Source organism: Lithobates pipiens, unplaced genomic scaffold (genome assembly GCF_037356315.1).
Source record: "Lithobates pipiens isolate NorthernLeopardFrog02 unplaced genomic scaffold, aLitPip1_a1.2 Scaffold_8, whole genome shotgun sequence".
Taxonomy (NCBI): domain Eukaryota; kingdom Metazoa; phylum Chordata; class Amphibia; order Anura; family Ranidae; genus Lithobates; species Lithobates pipiens.
In genome coordinates, this window is record NW_027507903.1 from 48,435,156 (window position 1) to 48,455,882 (window position 20,727).

The 20,727-nt window shown below is 41.4% G+C and overlaps 1 protein-coding gene across 2 annotated transcripts in view; it reads right to left on the reverse strand.

The window, feature by feature from the left end:
* The window catches only part of FURIN (furin, paired basic amino acid cleaving enzyme), a 391,128-nt gene that overhangs the window by 45,377 nt on the left and 325,024 nt on the right, over positions 1 to 20,727 (reverse strand). For both annotated transcript variants that reach the window (XM_077472137.1, XM_077472136.1), the window contains exons 11-14: positions 18,862 to 18,965; positions 15,383 to 15,500; positions 5,538 to 5,717; positions 3,662 to 3,786 (exon numbers count right to left, since the gene is read on the reverse strand). In XM_077472137.1, coding sequence (XP_077328263.1) covers positions 3,662 to 3,786; positions 5,538 to 5,717; positions 15,383 to 15,500; positions 18,862 to 18,965 — 527 coding nt within the window. The remainder of the gene's footprint in view (positions 1 to 3,661; positions 3,787 to 5,537; positions 5,718 to 15,382; positions 15,501 to 18,861; positions 18,966 to 20,727) is intronic.

The window sequence follows — 20,727 nt, forward strand, 5'->3', positions numbered from 1 at the left end:
GAGGGTTTGTGGGCACTATGGGTGGTTGGGGGGAATTATGGGAGCTTTTGGGCACTGCGGGAAGTTAAGGAACCTAGAGCCGGTTGGAGGCCCGGGAGAAGGAAAGCCATGGTTCAGTGGTTGAGAACTACTGCCCTTGGCATTAACAACCATTTAACTCTTTGAGGTTGTCCAAATTGGACATTTCAACCAAGCTTCCAAATCCAGATGACCCCCTGGCTTTACAGGTGGACCTAGCAGTTTCATCATGTCAACAACTGGAAGGACATGCTGACACTTGCCATATACAGCTCTGCTAAAAAAAGAATGGATACACAATGGAGTCCAGCATTGCTTACTACAACTGAACCATAAAAAGGAATTTATAGCAAGCCCTTCTGGTTGTTGAAAGTGATTATCTCACAAGAAAATATCCAGCATTCTGTAAGCTCTCTGTGCAACCCAAGCCAAAGTTTATTTTGAGAAAAGGGAACAAAGCTAGTTCAGGTACAAATATTCGCAGTATGTGAGTCACTTGATCACAAACAATTATCTCATGGTCTGTAAATCTCAAACCTATTTGGTCTACAATAACCCTTAAAGTGATTTTAAAGGATCAAGGTTTTTTACCTTTATGCATTCTATGCAGGTAGGTGAAAAACCTTCTGGGTGCAGTGGCTTCCCCAGCCCCCCTAATACTCACCCTTTTGATCCAGCGATGTGCAAAAGAGCCAAGCTTCTCCCGGGTCTTTCATTACTCGTTGGCTGAGACAGCAGCAGGAGCCATTGGCTCCTGCTATGGTCAATCACAGCCAATGATAGAGCGGAGGGTGGAGTCAATCTGCGGCTCTATGGGGTTGATTTACTAATGGCAAATATGCCGTGCACTTTGCAAAGTGAAATTGCATGCTGAAAGTGCTTAGTAAATGAGCAAACGACCTGTTGACTTCCATCATCCAATCACGTGCAAGCAAAAAGTATTTTTTTTGCTTGCATCTGGATTGGGTATTCTTTGCAAAGTGAAGATTTACCTTATTTACTAAGCTCTGGAGCAACTGCACTTTGTAGTGCACACAGTCTACTTGCCTTTAGTAAATTAACCCATATGTGTCTTATGGACGCATAGAGTGGGGCTCGGGAATGAGCGTGCACCAAAGCAAGTGGCTTGCTATTACTGGCTGAAGTGGAGGAGCCAGGAGCGTGGCAGGGGACATGAAAAGAAAAGATTGTGGATGCTCTGTGCAAACCTGCACAGAGCAGGTAAGTATAACATACTATAAAAAAAAAATTGCCTTTACTACCACTTTAAAGAGTATGCATACTAAAAAAATGTTTTATCGCTGCATGGGAAGGGTTAATACCAATGCGTCTTTTTTAGGTCTCATTCGAAGGATTCTCTTCAATTTCTGTACTTGTGAAGCAACAGGAAGTGAAAAGAAATTTCCAGAAAGTGAGGGGAATTCCCTTCTTAGCAGTAGTCCCTGGATCGGGTGTCTCCAATTAAAGAATTACCCTCACTTCCTGTAAAAGGTTGGATTTCCCATCACATTCGACAAGAACGAATAGAAAGGAAAAATGTCAGCCATCACAGAGTAGGAGCAATACAATCAAATGGAGGTTTTAATTCTTTCCTACTGTATCCAAAACCTAGAAAATATACACACAGCTACACATTTAAAATAATTAGGAACAGCCGATATCACGTACAAGCTCTTTAATAAATACATACACTACAAGTTGCATTGCATCCAACTGCAAAAACCTGTGCAGGCTTATCTGTTGGCTAAGGATTTAAGCATGTGCCATTTCCATAGAATCAACAAAGCATTGAACTACTAATATTCAGGATTTTACAAAACATTGCAGGAAATGTGTTCCATGTGTGTTGGAAAAGCTACATCACCTTGAAACAGAACAATGGGAATGAATAGCTTTACATGGAACAAAAACATCCCATTACAAGCCATAGGCTTACCCTGCAATGAGTTCTGATGGATTCAAGACATTGTAACGTTTAGAATATAAAAAAAATTAAATACCCAGGGGCATTCCAACTTGTTCCCTGTGTCAAATTTCACATATTTTACACTTCAGTAAAACTTGCCTTATAGCTTGGTGCAAAAAATAAGCCATTTTGGATTTTTAAGGCCAGGCTTGCTATGGGCTCACCACTTTATTCAATAGGATAGACAGAGACTTAAAGCAGACTTAAAAAGTGGTTGTAAAAAAACAAAAAAAACCTGTAAGGCAGAGGCATAATGAGCTAGTATGCATTTCATACTAGCTCATTATGAAATACTTACCTTAGAATGAAGCCCCCACAGCGGTCCCAGCACACCACTGTGGCCGACATGTCTCCCGGAGTTATTGCCGCATATCGCTGGCATTTTTATAGCACTGATCACTGTATAAATGCCAATGTTCCCAAAAATGTGTCAAAAATGTCCAATGTGTCTGCCACAATGTCAAAAATCTATCTAGCTATAAATCTATCCCCTATTTTGTAGACGTTATAACTTTTGCGCAAACCAATCAACATACGCTTATTGCGTTTTTATTGGAACAAAAATATGTAGAAGAATACATATCGGCCTAAACTGAGAAAAAAAACAGCTTTTAAAAAAGAAAAAAAATGGGAATATTTATTATTATAAATTTATTTTTTTTAATTGCTGCTTTTTTTTGTTTATAGCACAAAAAATAAAAACCGCAGAGGCAATCAAATACCACCAAAAGAAAGCTCTATTTGTGGGAAAAAAAGGACGTGAATTTTGTTTGGGTGCAGCATCGCATGACCGCGCAATTGTCAGTTAAAACAGCGCAGTGCCGAATCGCAAAAAATGGCCTGGTCATTCAGCAGCCAAATCTTCCGGGGCTGAAGTGGTTAACCAAGTCTTTATTATTTAAAGTGTATATCCAACTTACTATTTCATAGATCTGGTGACTGCAATAGTTTTTTCCCCCCTTTAATTTCACCCTGGTAATCCTGCCATTAACACACTTACTGTACTAAAATGACAACCATACTGAGCATTGTTTTCCCCCTCCGAGGATAGGGATGTGATGGGGCTACATAACATCTCCCTCTATTCTAGATAGCAGGCAGGAGGTGTTTTGAAGTCCACAGAGATAGCAGGGAATGATGCCGACTGATAACAGTCAAGGGGCAGAGAGCACAGGACGTTATCAGCTCACAAGATGTCTGGCTGGACGAGCGGCTATTTTTTGTACTCATCATAGGTACTTGTATAGCACGGGAAATTTATGTAGTGTTTACATATATTTTGCACATCATTCCCTGCCCTCAAGGAGCTTACAATCTAAAAGGTCCCCATCTCACATTCATACATGCTAGGGTCAATTTAGACAGAATCCAATTAACCTACCAGCATTCCTTTTTGTTGGACACATATAATGAAATGCTTTCAATAGTATATTTAACCAACCAAAAGAGAGCAAATGAAATGAATTTACAGTTAGAGCTTGCATACACTGGAACCATTTTAGCCCACTCAGATTTCCCAGGCTTGATTGGACAAGGATATTAAAGCTAGGACATGACTTTATACAAAGACATTAAAAAGACAAAAAGGTCTAATACTGCGAAGTTCTAAGACAAAGTACTAAAACTGCTCCCATCTTCATCACTTCATACAACCAGCAGGCTCGGGATGAAATTTACCATAGTTATTGTTACCACTGGTGTTTTCAATCTCCAGTACCCACTCTCCCGCTGGATCCTCATCCCATGAATGAGTGGTCATAAAAGCCCAATCATTGAAGCCATCTGCAGAGTAATCATGGATCCTAGAGGCACAAAATCAAGAATATATTAAAGGGAATGCCAATTTCACAGACAGTTGCTACTAAATGGGATACAATTACAATGTACTCAACAAAGCAGATCATTGAAAGCCACAGGGTGGTGGTCTTCTTTAAAATGAAGACATCGGTATGCAAGTATTAAAGACTTGGTACTTTTTTAAACTTTAATGCAGAGCACCACAACTCATGACACGAGCATTGTGGTGGGCTGCAGCGTGGGTACAGGCTTCTGTGGTTACAGATTGGAATGCTATTCTAAATGAACGGCACCACAATTCAATGCACATAGCAACCAAAAAACATAGGTGTGAAGCCAGCATAGGGCTGGGGAGGAAACCTCAGTATGCCAATTTACCCACGGCCTTCTTTGATTCACAAGGACTCCAGAGTAACAGGATCTGCTCCACCAGGAATCATTGTCCCTACTATTGCCTCTACATAATTCTGTAAAGGAAGTGTTCAACTAGGAAATGGAGACTTTATTTCTTCACCAGTTATTTTATTAGAACAGGGATATGCAATTAGTGGACCTCCAGCTGTTGCAAAACTACAAGTCCCACCATGCCTCTGCCTCTGGGTGTCATACTTGTGGTCATCAGAGTCTTGCTATGCCTCATGGGACTTGTAGGTCTGCAACAGCTGGAGGTCCGCTAATTGCATATCCCTGCATTAGAAGAACTTGCATGGCAAAATAAAGTGGTTGTAAACCCTTACATATATCCAGTGAAGCCATAGGCATCAGGAGATACACAGAGATTAAACAAATCCTCCTACATAAGTTGCACCTGTTTATCTGCAGCCTACTCTTCTCTACATCCACTCAAAGTTCAGAATGTGCACAGTATTTCATAGCTTCAGAAGGCAGGGGGCGGGAATCTAACATCACACACTGTATAGCACAGCGCAGGGAGCTGAGTGTAACTTCAGAACCTGAGTGGAGGGAATAGACATACCCCCCTCTACACAGTTTCATAAGGAAACATGCACAGCTGAGGCTGTCAATCACCTGTTGCGTGCTGGAGGAAGGGGGATTAGGGTCATCCCCCAGGATTGCTTGGTGTTGATGTAGATCAGGAGTCTCCAAATTTCTCAAACAAAAGGGCCAGTTTACTGTCTTGAAGACTTTAGAGGGGCTAGACTGTGACCGGTGGGAGAAGTTCCAATGTCAGTGGGGGAAAAAAAATAATGCCCCATAGTTTTTGTTTTAGTTAAAGTAATTATGCCCTATCATTGGTGTCATTGGAAGGAATTGTGCCCCAATGTTGAGGTCATTAGGCCCCATCGCTGGTGTCATTGGGAGGAATTGCACCCCATCTTTGATGTCTGAGTCCCATTGTTGTGTCAGTGGGAGGAATTGTGCTCCATCACTGGTGTCATTGGGAGCAATTGGGCCCCCTTTATTGGTGCCATTGTTGGTTTCAGTGGATGAAATAGTGCACCAAGGGCCGGATAAATGCAAGCAAATGGCCAATCTGGCCCCAGGCCACAGTTTGGAGACCAGTGGTATAGACTGTCAGAGGTGACTCATGCAAATAGCAGAGCAATGCAGGACAGAAAGCATAGACACAGTGCTTTGGATTGAGGCTAGTACACATTATGAATGGATATACTTTGTGGTTTACAACCATTTTAAACCTGTCAGGATCTACCTGAAAATTAAAGTTTTGGTTTTAGGCAAACAGTTCCTTGCAAAAAATATTTTAGACTATGTCAGCTTGAGCCAGTGAGGTTACCTAGGTGCCAGCAGACAAGAGCGAGTGCCCATAGGACTTGTCAAGTAAATGGCAAGATCTCCCCTGCGGTTGTAGGATAAGGTTAGCTTGGCTTGGACGTGCTCCACAGTGCTGACGTAATTGGGCATTCCAAGGCATGGCTCCACTTTTCTTCTGACTTCCAAGCGCTTTCCTATGTCCCTAGAAAAAAAAAAAAAAACAAGCATGCACTTAATGGCAATCAGTGATCTTATTTGTTGTTATGAATAAAGAATGCAAGATATTTAGGTCACTAGCCTTGGTGAGAGCACATGAACTGGAAACAGAGACTCGGCTCAAAACAATGAGTAGTTAATGTAGCTATGGCCAAAGGATCTTGAAACAATTGCAATACATCTGATTATACACTTGATTGAACGGGCAGGTGCACACACTAAGTAAACACAGAATGGGAGAAGGCACAATATCAGAGGCCAATCCTACATAGCTGGACTGAAAGGGCCCATCGCTCAGTGGACAATGCAGCCAAAGCACAGGAAAGAATAGACCAATGGCACCGGTGACCCTCGAAATCAGACTCGGCTTTTTGGCAACACCGAAGTACCCTGTGCCAGGAGGCAGTTAGGGCAAACAGAGCAACATGGATTTTGTGCAAAGGAGCCAGGTGTTCCTTTCACGTCCTGCTGTCCATTGTTCTGCTGTAAAATATGGTGTGCATAAGTCAACCTCACAAAACACTGCAGTACAAGTAGTCACACCAGGTTTTTGTGTTTCAAATATAGCTTATTTACATTGGTATCTCAAAGACAGCAGTAGGTCCGCATCCTCAAAGAAGATGTACAGAGAATGCAACTTAATGTACACTATGTATTGCCAAAACATTTTTATTGTTAGTTTTGTATAGGGAAGAGAATAGTTTATACCCATCAGCTTATTTTTGCTTTCCATGTACCATTGAGTGATTTCCCTTCACCTCTAATATAGACTATGAGCTATATGAGCAACAGTGCCTGTAGCTTATATGTGCAGGTAGAGCATTGATCCCTAGCTATAGATCAGCTAATTGTTCCTCACATAATAGAAAGGGTAACAGTTATCAAGCAGAACCCAAACCCGTTGATTTAACGGTTTGCCAAAACTTATATTTAAGGCATGCTGTGAACAATAAGTCTCACAGCTGCTTCTCCTCTCTACCGATCTGTCACACCATCAGATGGCAGATGTCATAACTGATCTCATGTGGAGCACCATGGCAACTGCAGATTAAAGAGAGGCTAAGATGGCAGCTTCCTTGGCTTACGAGGGTTTAGTTCCACTTTAGGCAAGTTGAGAATTTAAAATTAACAAAAAACGACTCCTTTACAGGACCCCTATAAGAGTTTTGTAACATGGAGGGTATGGATTGAAATTTCTAATTGCTCTTATCTTAAATATTACATTGATTTATTCGACTGGAGCCGGTGGGCTTATCCATTGTGGTCTTCACCCAGCAAGATCCACCTCACCTCACATCCCCCCCTTCTTCCCAACTTTATCTCATCCCCACTTGTTCCCTGAAGCCCAGTGAGGGAGAGCTTTCTATCCATCTGCCAGTTGGATCATAAGCATTCAATCCAAGCTCATATAATAGCTTTCTTCTCATCGTTCTACTCAATATTTGTATTGTCCGTTTCCAACATTTTTATTTAAACTCTACTGAGGAGCCGATTTCCCGTTTTTCTTTGTTGACACAGTATACACTAATCAAAGTACACACTTTAAAAAAAAAAAAAAAAAAAAAAAAAAAAAAAAAAAGGGTGTAGGTTGTCAATGCTGTTTTTCTGAATGTCTTGCGGACCCTCTGGCCTACCCACACTCACTAACCTAGAAAGTAGAAAGTAGTGAGCTTGGTGGTTGCCAACATCTCTTCACATACATCTACAAGAAACCCTCATAATGGGACTTTAGCAGCAACAAAGCGGAAGCCCTTGTACACACGGTAGAGAATTTTGATCGGACTAAGTGCCATGCATGCTCAGATCAAATTCCTACATCAAAGCTATTGGCTACTAGCGTGAACGTAGTCCCATCGTAACGAAATTACGTCATCACGTTCTGAATGATCGGATTTTTCGACAATTTAGTCCGACCGTGTGTATGCAACAGTTTCGGACAAGATCCGACGGACAAAATCCGACAGATTTGGTTGTGGAAATCTCCGACCGTGTGTACAGGGGCTAAGATGTAACTTTTTTTTTTAAACCACACTGTGTGAAAATGTTCAAACTTTATTGATACAAAAATATATAAAAACATCTGAAGTGTGCAGGCTAGCTTAGCATATGCGTGTTCCATATAAAAGATACAATACAATATTCCCACATCAAATAATCACCAATTAGATATCAATATAATGGTGAGCACCCATAATAATTGGCGCTCACCGTCATGTTGATATCTAATTGGTGATTAGTTGATGTGGGAATAGTGTATCTTATATGGAACACGCCTATGCTATGATAGCCAGCACACTTCAGATGTTTTTATATATTTTTGTATCAATAAAGTCCCATTATGAGGGTTTCTTGTAGATAGTCCCTAACCTAGAACAAGAATGCATTCTAGGAAAGTTAGGTGTACTTATTTGTACCGGTCTGGGATTGGTCAATCTAAGTAATGGGGTAACAGGGAGGCAACTAAGTATCTGCAGAATTGGATGCGTGCAATTGCAGCCTTCACGTTCCCTCAGGTAGGGTTTACATTAAAGCGGAACTACTCTCTCTCAATCCACATTAACCATTTTTAATCCTTATACTGCTAGTTTTAGTGAACAGGAAAGTATATTTTATTTACTTCTTTAATTTTTTTTTTTATATTTCTTCAGTTGCTTCCTGGTTTCTGGCATCCCAGGAGCCTTCATGCTCATTTTGCTTCTTTTCGTTTGGGGCAGGGGCTTTCTCCGCTAAATACACCATCCTGGCTGCATGCCTGAGCTACAGGCAGATGGATTCCAGGAAGTAAATACTACATGAATCATCTGCCCTTACTCAAGATGGCCACAGCTGTAAATGCTAGGGGTGTGTTTTCAAAGTGATTTATCAACAAAAGCATGGAGACATGGATGGAGGAGTTTGCTTTAAATATTAAAAGTAAATTAAATGGCATTTTCAGCTTGTGGTGCTCAGACAGAGTTTAGTTCCACTTTAGGTTAGATGTTTAAACAATATAATGTCATTATTTGTACTACTTTTTTTTTCTTTTTTCTTCTTTCACTTTTCTCTTTGTTTGAGTATATTAAGCAGGAAAGAGGACCTTAATTTAAAGGTTTAAAAAAAAAAAAACCCTTGCATATACCTCGGGCACCCCATGAGGTTACATGAGGGACAAGATGAGACCGTCAGCTCCAGAAAGTAGAGTTATCTATTGCATGCAACTTCAACAGTAGATGAGATACATAAAATAAAGATTTATAAAGGTTATTTTAACCAGTTTGCTTAAGCCTAAGCCACAAGCAGAGTATGAGATAGAGCTACAGCTATTTTCCCCTGCAGGGTTCCATTCATGCTCAGTTGGACAGAAGCCTCATTGAGCCTTTGGCTCCGATCCAGTGAGGTGTGAATGGTTTGTCTGTCTAAATCCCCCAAAGAGCCAAATCCAGGTAATGCACAGTCTGTTCCCAACACTAACTGAGCATTTATGTGTTAGTGAGGAGCAGCACCAGGAGCTGTATCCGTTTACATGTGCTCTGCAAAGAGAAGACAAAATGATAAACTTTTCTGGGAAATGCTAAAGAATGGAAGTCTTGTTCACTAGGTAAGTGCTATGTACTGCCATGGTTTGATGGCACCATTAAGTGCTAGTTTAAAAGGGTATACACAAATTAGCAGTGTCATGTACTGCGGCCAGGCCTAGTTTACATGGGCTGCAGGAGAAGGCATTGGATGAGCAGTTTCCAAGCTTTACTAATGCTCACCAAATGGAGCCTATACTGTTTCGGTTTTTGTAGAGATAGTAGATGCAAGAATAACAAAGAAAGAAACAAAAGCTGAAAACAAGAATTATATTGAAAGAGAAGTATGGGGTATCAAAACAACCAGGAGTGTATCCTAAAATAAGGGGGCCCATGTGCAACATCAAAAGTGTGCCCTAGGCATGAACCAAAAGAAAAAATGCAATCAGCGAAAAGTGGGCATGGTTTAAATTGCGGTAAATATTGGGTGCGGTTTAAATGGGGTGTGGTCAGAGATGACTTACATAGTGCAGAATGTGTTAATGATAGATAGGGAATGTACACAGCGAACTGCCCAGCGGTGGTGGTATGTGCAGGAGAGGAGTGTGACGTATATGGTGGTGGGTATTATGTGCCGGAGATGGTTGTGGAGTGTATGGGAGAGGAGTGTGGAGTCTATGGGGCAGTGGCCAGTATGTGCAGAAGAGGAGTATGGAGTGTATGAAGGTGGGTAGTATTTGCAGTAGACATGTGCAATTTGTTTCGGTATGAATATGTTTTTGGATGAAATTCTGCATATTCTCTCTTGACGAACGCATACAAAAACTCGTTTTCAGACAGAATGAAAATCCGAAAGAACGAAAAACGATTCAACCTACCAGTTTAACAAAATTGATTACATGCAGACAGTTTTGTTTTTTGTATTTTCTATAATAATTAAATTATTACCTATTATAGTTTTTATTATTATTATAATAAACTATTAAATGATAGGTATTGGAATTTCCTTTCAAATGTGGCTAACGGTTAAAGAATGATGAAGGAAGGGGCTGGTAAAGGACATGTTTACTGGTCCCTTCCTCCACTCTCGATCCTGACAGTATACTGTAAAGGTGAGGAGCCGGGGAAGGACACAGGGGGACAGTCGGGACGATCAGTGTGGGCAGTTACAGGCACCAATCTCCATGTATACCTTTCAATTAAGCAGCTGACAGTCATGGGAACGAGAGGATGAGAAGTGGAGACTGCCCGCACGGATCGTCCTGTCAGCCAGGGATGGCTCATCTATACATGTAGGGTTGCTTAGAGCACCGTGGGTCCCTCACCCCCTGGTGCCCGTGTGCAGTGAACACTCTGGACCCATGGATGATCCTCCACTGAAAAGAACCCTTATACTCCCCCTAGGTGGATACACATTGATTCGATTCTGTATCGAGGGCTGCATTTGCCCTCTTACCACCTCTGCACTAAAAATTGAGTGATCAAAGATGCATAGAATACACAAACTACATATTATTCAGTTAAATCTCAACTCCAGGCAACTTAAAAAAAAATAAAAATAATAATACTCCTTGAGCTAACTTCTATGAAAAGGTATTCAGATTTTCCAGCAGTGACTTCTCTATATCATCCAAGCTTCAACTCTTTCTCACACATTATAACACAGTGCCTAGGTCATGGTGTTGACAACTCTGGCATTTCCTAGGACTCTTTTCTTTTTCCTTTCTCCTCTACGCTCTTTATATTCCTTTTCCTTTCCCTGTTTTTTTTATTCCCCATTTTCCCCTTAGAAGTACCAGTAACCTACCTATTGGGAACCTCTGTTTAGATTAGAGGGGTATATTGGAGTGACAATATTTGTCTTACCAAGATGAGTCAATCCACATGGGTGGCAAAAATGCTGCTTGCCCAAAATTATGTAACAAAAAGCTCCCAATTGCTTTTAGGCAGCAAGGAATACAAAACTAGTCAATTTAGTATATAGAAAAATATTTTTATTGATACAAAGTTACATGAAATGTCAAAAAGAAGTACAATTAAAAAAACAGGAGCTCTGGTGTATAAACCCTCTATACTATCGTATCACACCACATTACTCTGTGTGAGGATCTTTTGCTAAATAGTGGCTTGCCTTTAATACCCTGTCTGCTGTGGGAACATTACCATCATATAAATGAAATTCTTGGACTATCCACATCTGAGAACCTAGAATTGTATGCAGATAGGGAAACTACAACTGTAAAATACATAGGAGCTGACACCCAGTCTCATTAAATCAAGATGCAAGTTTCATGTCCATTTTATTATATTTTTGCAACCCCTATTGAAAAGGTCTGCTGAGTGGGTGCATTTGGGCCCCTTCCTCCTCCCTTCCACTCAGTAGATGTGAATTCTCGTAGGCTCATCTTTGGCTCTGGGGTGTCTCCTTGCCGGGCGACCATCTTGAAACCAAGCTGCTTTGGTGTTTAGCATGCTTTGGTTACCTATAACCTCCTCATTTAAGATGTCCTTATCCCCCCCAAAGAAGATTTGAACACAATCGAAACTTGTTGGGTCTTTATGAGCAACTATTCAAAGTCAGAAAATGTCATGTACACAATTTTGTTTGGTAATGCCATAAGGACATCCTTTGTAGTATAGAGGGTATATACACCAGAGCTCATGTTTTTATAACTGTACTTTTTGAAATTGTCAGGGCTGGGCTCAATCCTTCCTTCTCAAAGCTGGCCACTCAGCTGTTGGCTAATTGCCAGCTCCCATCTCTCCACGGTGACTCACCTGTTCACGAGATCCTGCTGGTCAGTCCTGCCTACTTAAGTCGACCAGTCCAGATCTCTGCCTTCACCTTGGTCACATCTCTAGAGACGCTCTCTTGTGTTCCTGTTTAAGACTTGCTTGGCTGACATTCCTTCTGGCTCCAGATCCTGCTTGCTGTTCGATTACACTTATCCTTAGCTCCTTGACGTTTTGGCTTGTCTGACTATCCGTTCTGCTTCCTGAACTCTGGCTATGTTTTGACTAAGTTTACCTTTTTATTATTATTATTATTATTATTATTATTATTATTAAACAAGTGTGATTTAACTGTACTTCTGTCTCAGTCTGATTCATGGTTTGACAGAAAATTCATGTAATTTTCTGTCAATAAAAATATTTTTTTTAGATACTCAGTTATATTATATTATTCCTTACAGTATATTCCTTACAATTCTGGATGATGGTACACTTAATTTGTCTAGTTAACCAAATTGACGAGGTTTCTACTTTTATTTCTTTCTTTGTATTATATACTCAGTTGACTAATTTTGTATTCCTTGTGTCACAAATTAGATGTGACCAGAACTGCGTGGACTGCACAGAGTGAACCAAACGTATGTAGGTGAAAAAGTAGTAATTTATTAAGATATGTGAATACAAAGATAAACGCACCACCAATACCAAACAGTGTAAATAAACCGACAACCAAACAGTGACCCACACAGAACAACCACCTAACAAGCATATACAGCAAAAGGGATAGCAGAATCATAATCTAGCCAGGCCAGGGCCATAAACAGGAGATCAGCAGATGGGGGGCAAGGAGCAAGACAGACTGGGAGAAGGTGGATGGGATCAGGCTGCAGGGCAGGGGAACAGGAATACAGGATAACAGGATGGACAGGAACAGGTACAATTACAGGTTCAGGTTCAGTATCAGGTTTGCAGGTTCACAGGATACAGGTCAGGGCTCAAGGACAATACCAAGGCGAGGATGTGTGTGCTTGCCAGGTATTTATACAATTTCCTGCAATCAGGCCCAGGTGATGCCTGACTGCAGGAAGTGATATTGGCTCCATACTGCCAGGATCCACTCGCTGGTGGACGCCAGTACTGAGGCCGATAGATCACATAACACCAGGTGGATGTTAATACTGCACGCCAAATGTCAGATAGTATTACCAGCGGGGTAGAAACCTTTCCTGACACCTTGCTGCCTTAAAGCCCTTGGGAGCCTTTTGTTTTTGGTTATGTCTGTCTTACTTTACTTTAGGCATGATTAGTTGGGTTGTTGGATCCACTGTGAGCACCTTTAAGTTCTAATGCATTGGAATTACAATGCCAAATAATTTTTCCTCTGCGCTGATCTTCTACTGATCTCTCCCTGAGTTGGTCTATCTATATTTGCTGGAAAATCTAATAAAATCTATTCTTAAAAAAAAATACCCCTTTGCAGTGGGGCTGCATCCACACTACAAAAGTCAATTGCTCATTTATGGCTAGGGGAACCATAAAAGAAGATCTACTTATCTGATCCACCCACGCTCTATGGTCTAGGATCCTGATGTCATCAAGAGCAGAAGAGTTCACTGCCCTGCATTGGGTGTGAAGATGAGGGACAAGCCACCATTGGATCATGGGGGAGTGCCCCCTGCTGGGCTGGGGGGGGGGGTACAAAGGATCATGCCAGCAACTGTTTTTCCTCTCCACTAGACAAAACAATCTATTAACCCTGGCAGTATAGACACAGTCTCACTGCAATGGATAACTTTTTAGTTGCCCGGAGTCGGGCTTTAAGGATTACATCTTCTGTAACGAAGTTCTTACAGAAGGGTAAAATTTTGTACATAAAGAATATGAACAAAATTTCAGAACACAGTAGAACTAGTTTTCATTAAATAGGACTAGCCAAGTGCTTGATCGCAATAGCAGAGCCTGCAGACAATTTATTACAATTGATATCTTGCCGTTTACCCCTAATTGGCGGGATAACTTGCATGCAGAGAACAAAGCTCAATACTTACAATCATACTGCCAGCAGTGACACACCTCCACCCAGCTCCCAGTACATTGGTTCTATCAGAGCCTGCAGTAATTAAGGTATAGTGTGCAGCGCAGCATGAGCAAAATGACTCACAAACCCATCACACGGAGATTGTGCTGACCCCATAAAATAGAGGCCAGTGTTCATGAACAAGACTACTGTGCAATTTGGATCAAAGTTGTGTAGGCCCACACCAAATGTGCTGGCTCACCGAGATGCACGAGACGACACATTTATCTCATTAATGCTTGCGGTTACAGGCACGGTTCCACGACTCACAATAAATTCCACTTCAATTCATCGGACAATTCATCTTTCAATGTGCGTTGTAAATTATAAGTGCCATTTCTAAAAAACACAGTCTGGTGCAGAATGTGTAACTGCCACTGAGCCCAGTGTTTGAGATTCCATGCATACTGATAACTGCTTGCTAAAAGAAGGGTTTCCGGTAAGAAGTATTATTCCTTTCATAAGTCGAGACAGTGTTTTTGTGATGATTGAAGTAGAACATACAGACTACAGATAGGACTGTATTTATATATATCTCGAGATAACTGGTCTTATCTATCAAAGACAATGAAATGAGAACTGTCTGTGCTCTCGCAGTCATTAAATGAGTTCTCCCTTCTATTCCCCAATGCATCATCTATACAAGGTTTGAAGGGAATTGGCTGCTATGGGGCAAAACATTTCTTATACCGGACTTTGATACATGGTGTAGAGCAGCCTTTCTCAACCTTTGTAAAATGGAGGAAGCCTTGAAAAAAAAATTACAAAATCAATGACTCATGGTACATTAGTATGATGGTCATGGGAAGAACATTCCTTATATATGTGGTTATTAGAAATAATTCCCCATTGCAGATAGCCAAGATCATTGAAGGCAGTTGGAACATATCTGAGAGGAAGAAGCTGCTCATTTCTCAAGGAACCCCTAGCAACCTCTAGAGGAACCCTGGTTGAAAAAGGATGCCATAGAGTTTCATTCAAAGAAATGAATTAAGACATTTCTATTCATATCCTCCAGTTGTCAAGTTCTGGAATTTAATCATCAAATAATTCATAAATCGAAAAACCACTTTAAAACAAAATGAATTACAATAAAAAATAATTTATCTTTATATGGTGCACTTTAGGTTCACTAGCACTTGACACCCTCATACTTATGAGTCTTGGGTTAAGCTGGTTAGCTGTTTGACATTGAGGTTTCCAGCACAGTGTAGGTCGCCCTTGTTGAATCCTCCCTTTTCTCAGCACACATTCCTATAAACTTCTGTTTTCACTTTGTACCCTAGTGTTACTTTTTAGAATATTAACATCTGACTTCAAAAAGAAGAAACAGTTTCATTTACTCACTTTGGCTCCGTGAGAATGTCAATGACACATTTTCTCTGAGGTCCCACAGTGGTCCAGTTTTTAGCCAGAGCAACCATTGTCCCAGCATCCAGTAGTCCATATCCATATGAATGACTGACTACAATATACAGAACATGCATCATTAGTAAGATAACTTTATTCAAGTCTACTTATAAACACTTATTGAGCGTGCATTATTTTTATGGTGGTTTGGCAGTATCTGTGTGCATGTGTACTTGCTTTTAGGATTACTTGAAATATATATAAACAAAAAAAAAATTTAATATATTAACATAGTTGACTTTAGTCAGTAATAAGTACTTTTAGAAGTGCCTATTCTTAAAGAAGAATGCCAGGAGTCTATATTTTACATACCGTATATACTCGAGTATAAGCCGAGATTTTCAGCCTCTTTTTTGAGGCTGAAAGTGCCCCCCTCGGCTTATACTCGAGTCATCGCCGTCTGTCTGCCCGAACAGCGTGTCGAGCAGACAGACAGCGGCCATTCTAACTTTCAAAAGCCGCGCCTCCCTGTCTGTGATAGGCGGAACACAATTTCCCAGCAGTCTGTGTTCCGCCTATCACGGACATCCGCTCATCCTCATACTACGGACGAGGATAAGAGGATGTCCGTGATAGGCGGAACACAGACTGCTGGGAAATTGTGTTCCGCCTATCACAGACAGGGAGGCGCGGCATTTGAACAGGGGAATGGGCGCCGACGAAGAGCGGTGATCCTGGGACGGGACCGGACGGAGGCTCGGCTCGGGATGGGACCGGACCGGACGGAGTCTCGGGACGGGACGGGACCGGACGGAGTCTCGGGACGGGATGGGACCGGACGGAGGCTCGGGACGGGACGGGACCGGACGGAGGCTCGGGACCGGACGGAGGCTCGGGACACAGGTAGGCTGGACACACAAGGCCACACACACACACATGGATGGACACACACACACACAGGGATGGATGGATGGACACACACACAGGGATGGATGGATGGATGGACACACACACACATACAGGGATGGATGGATGGATGGACACACACACACACAGGGATGGATGGATGGATGGACACACACACACACAGGGATGGATGGATGGATGGACACACACACACACAGGGATGGATGGACACACACACACACAGGGATGGATGGATGGATGGACACACACACACAGGGATGGACAGGCATATCTCACCCTCGGCTTATACACGAGTCAATAGGTTTCCCAGTTTTTTGGGGGTAAATTGGGGGCCTCGGCTTATACTCGGGTCGGCCTATACTCGAGTATATACGGTAGTTACATTGGTCCAGCTTGGACCAATGTAACTATGTATACACCATACTTGTGGGATCCCTCTAGTAGCTGAAAATCACTGTAATAGGCACTGCCACTACAATGATCTCCACAAGCTTCATTGTAGCAGCATTGTGAACACCAGAGGTCAACTGTTGGGCACAGGAAGGCACATAGCATGCTCCGAACAGCATTCAGAAAATGCTCTGCATTTTCTCAATGAATGCAAAGCATTCTCTGTTTGAACAAGGTGGAAAGCATGACGTCACCGGCCAGTCCCTCCACCATGTCAATCAGAGATAGCATTACATTTCTCAATGAATGCAAAGCAATCTCTGAATGGTGCCCATGCCAAGTGGGAAACTTCCTGTGTTCACAATGCAGCAACTAAGCACAACCCCCCAGAAGCAAGTGAAGATCATTGTAATGGCAGTGTCTACTACAGCGATTTCCAGCTCCTAGAGCATGGGTGCTCAACCTGTGGCCCTCCAGTTGTTGCAAAACTATGTCCCATCATGCTTCTGCCTTTGGGAATCATGTTTATACCTGTTAGCCTTGCAATGCCTCATGGGACTTGTAGTTCTGCAACAGCTGGAGGCAACAGGTTGACCATCCATGATTTAGGAGGGATATCCCTGTTATGGCATTTGCATAGCTACATTTGTCCAAGCTGGACCAATGTAATTTCCCAAAAATAGCCATACCTCGAATTATCGATGCACCAATACCGAAATTGGTGCCGATACGCATACTCATGAAAATGCTCCCGATACCGAAACCAATACATTGCTGTAACAATAGAGATTTCTGCTCCAGACAAAAGACTCCCTGGAGCACACGCCCCAACAAGACTCACAGGTGCAGGCACTGCAATGGATCAATCAGCAAAAAAGTCCTGGATGGCCGCACACCTGTACAAAGGCAGAGCTGAATAGCTGACATGTTTTACACTGTATATTGGTGCTTAGTCATAGCCAAGCACCAACATATGGTGTGAAACATGTCAGCTATTCAGCTCTGCCTTTGTACCATATGGATTGAATTTGGATTTTAATACTTTTTTGGAATAAAGGTGTTGTGTTGTACCCAGTGTGCGGCCACCCAGGACTTATTTTTTGCTGATCGATACTTTGCGTTATTGCAAAAGGGGGGAAACAATATTTTTTTATTTTATTAATATAATAAATAAATGTTGCGCTAACTAAAAATAAAGTGCTAACAGATCAACAATAATCAAAGTCCAATCAGTGAAATTATAATCCATTTTTCTGCATTTGTTAAAATAAAATAAAAATCAAGGGTAGTGCAACTGCCCGTAAAAAATAAATAAATCAGAATTTATATTGTACTGGTCTCTTTTCAGCAAAATTTATTTGAATTGGTTTACCACTTAAAGTAGTATTTCACGTAGGGATGCACCTTTTTTTTTTTATCAGCGAGTACCAATACTTGGTGTCAGCAAGTAATTGATTGCAAGTATAGGTACTCGTACTTGCTGATAAAAAAACAAAACAAAAAAAAAAAAAACGGTATTGGTGAATCCCTACCTGAAATACTTTAAGTGGTAAACCAATTCAAATCAATTTTGCTAAAAAGAGACCAGTACAACATAAATTCTGATTTTTTTTTATGGGTAGTAGGACTTAAAAGTGGAAATCAAGGCTAATAAAATTTAAAGTAAAGTGAAAAACGAATGCATAAACCAAAATATCCCAAACTTCAAGGAGTGGCAGCCAAGTGTCCCCACAAAACAGATTGATATAATAAATTTTAATAATCTTCGCTGTAGTTATGTGATCACTAAGCTGAAACTCCCCATTGTCAGTGGGTGCTTAAAAAAACTGGGACTGAATTGCAGGAGCCATGACATCACCCGCTGGCTTTTACTGCCCCCTTGTTGTCGGCCCTCCTTCCCATCTGCTGAAGCAGCCTCTCGCTGGCACAGGGGAGCCAGAGCTTAGGGATCATGTGATCACACCAAAGCTGATAAAATAAAAATGTCTTTATATTAAACACTTAAAGAAACAGTATGCAGCATTGGTAGGGGGGGAAATCAAACATTTTTAACCAGACTTATATTAGCCTTTACTTCCACTTTGAGAATCAATATATTTTTTGAATAAGGCTTAATATAATACAGTCAAGAAATTCTGATCTAGATGTGTTCCGATTACCTTTCCGCCCAACTCCATTTATGGCCCAATCATTTGTGTTAAGATGAGATGGGTTTGACGTTCGCACAACTAGATGCTGCATATCCCTCCAGGTGAGATTATTACTGAAATAAAAAGGAGAAAAATGTGTTGCTCTCACAATGGAATCCCATTGTTTTTTTTTTTTTTCTGAAATTGTAGTATTCAGTTCAGACATGCACATCTATAACAATTCTGTATAATAGGAAAAAAAAAATACCCTCAACACAACCAGTCATTCTCATTGGTCAAATTCTTCCTTTCATAAATGTGTCTCAGGAAGGGAAGTGGAATAAAAAGTCAGTCTTGCCTTCCAATGAATATTACAGAAAGGGCTATTTCTCATTTTTACCACCCCTCAATGGGGACATAAAATTTGAAGAGCTTTGACCTAGTTGTGCAAAAATCTCAGAGCTCATACTACAATACTGACTTGAAGACGACCCCAAAAAGTATCACAATACATATAGCGTCCTGAAAAAGTATTCATACCCCTTAAAATTTTACAAATTTTGTCACGTTGCAAACAAAAATATAAATGTATTTATATTGGGACTTTATGTGTTAGACCAACACAAAGTGGCACATAAAAGTGGAAGGAAAATGATAAATGGTGTTCCAAATTTTACAAATATCTGAAAAGTGTAGCATGCATTTGTATTACCCCCCTTTACTCTGATACTTCTAACTAAAATCCAGTGGAACCAATTGCCTTCAGAAGTCACCTAATTAGTAAGTACATTCAACCTGTGTGTAACTTAAGGTCAGTATAAATACAGCTGTTCTGTGACGCTCTCAGAGGTTTGTTAGAGAACCTTAGTGAACAAAACAGCATCATGAATGCCAGGAACACACCAGACAGGTTAGGGATAAAAGTTGGAGAAGTTTTAAGTGGACTTCCATCCAAAAAAGGAACTTCCACTTAAAGTGCTGGTGACCCCTTGACAGGCCACATTTGGCATGTGTTTTTTTTGGGGGGGGGAGCGGGTACCCTGTTTTTAGGAGGCACCCAGCTTCCACTTTCTCCCCAGGAAGGAAGATCACTCCCCCCCCCCCCCCCCAATTTACTGGCCATTCGCAGCTCGGCTTGCACATGTGCAGTTAGAATGCTGGCGCCACAGAGAGGGAGGGGAAGAGGAGTGAGGCTTCCTGCACCTGCATTGTTGGACCGGAGGACAGGTGAGTGTCTGATTATTAAAAGTCAGCAGCTACACTTTTTGTAGCTGCTGACTTTTAAACAGGTGGAACTCTGCTTTAAAGCAGGTTATACAAATAACATCCCAAGCTTTGAACATCTCACAGAGTACTGTTCAATCCATCATCCGAAAATGGAAAGAGTATGGCACAACTGCAAACCTAACAAAACATGGTCCTCTACCCAAACTGACAGGCAAGAAGAGCATTAATCAGAGAAGCAGCCAAGAGCCCCATGGTAACTCTGGAGGAGCTGCAGAGATCCACAGCTCAGGTGGGAGAATCTGTCCACAGGACAACTATTAGTTGTGCACTCCACAAATCTTGCATTTATGGAAGAGTGGCAAGAAGAAAGCCATTATTGAAAGAAAGCCATAAGAAGTCCTATTTGCAGCTGGCGAGAAGCTATGTGGGGGACACAGAAAACCTGAAGAAGGTGCTCTGGTCAGATGAGATCAAAATTGAACTTTTTGGCCTAAGTGCAAAACGCTATGTGTGGTGGAAAACTTACATTGCACATCACCCTGAACACACCATCCCCACTTTGAAACATGATGGTGGCAGCATCATGGTGTGGGGATGCTTTTTTTCAGCAGGAACAGGGAAGCTGGTCAGAGTTGATGGGTAGATGGATGGAGCCAAAGGGCAATCTTA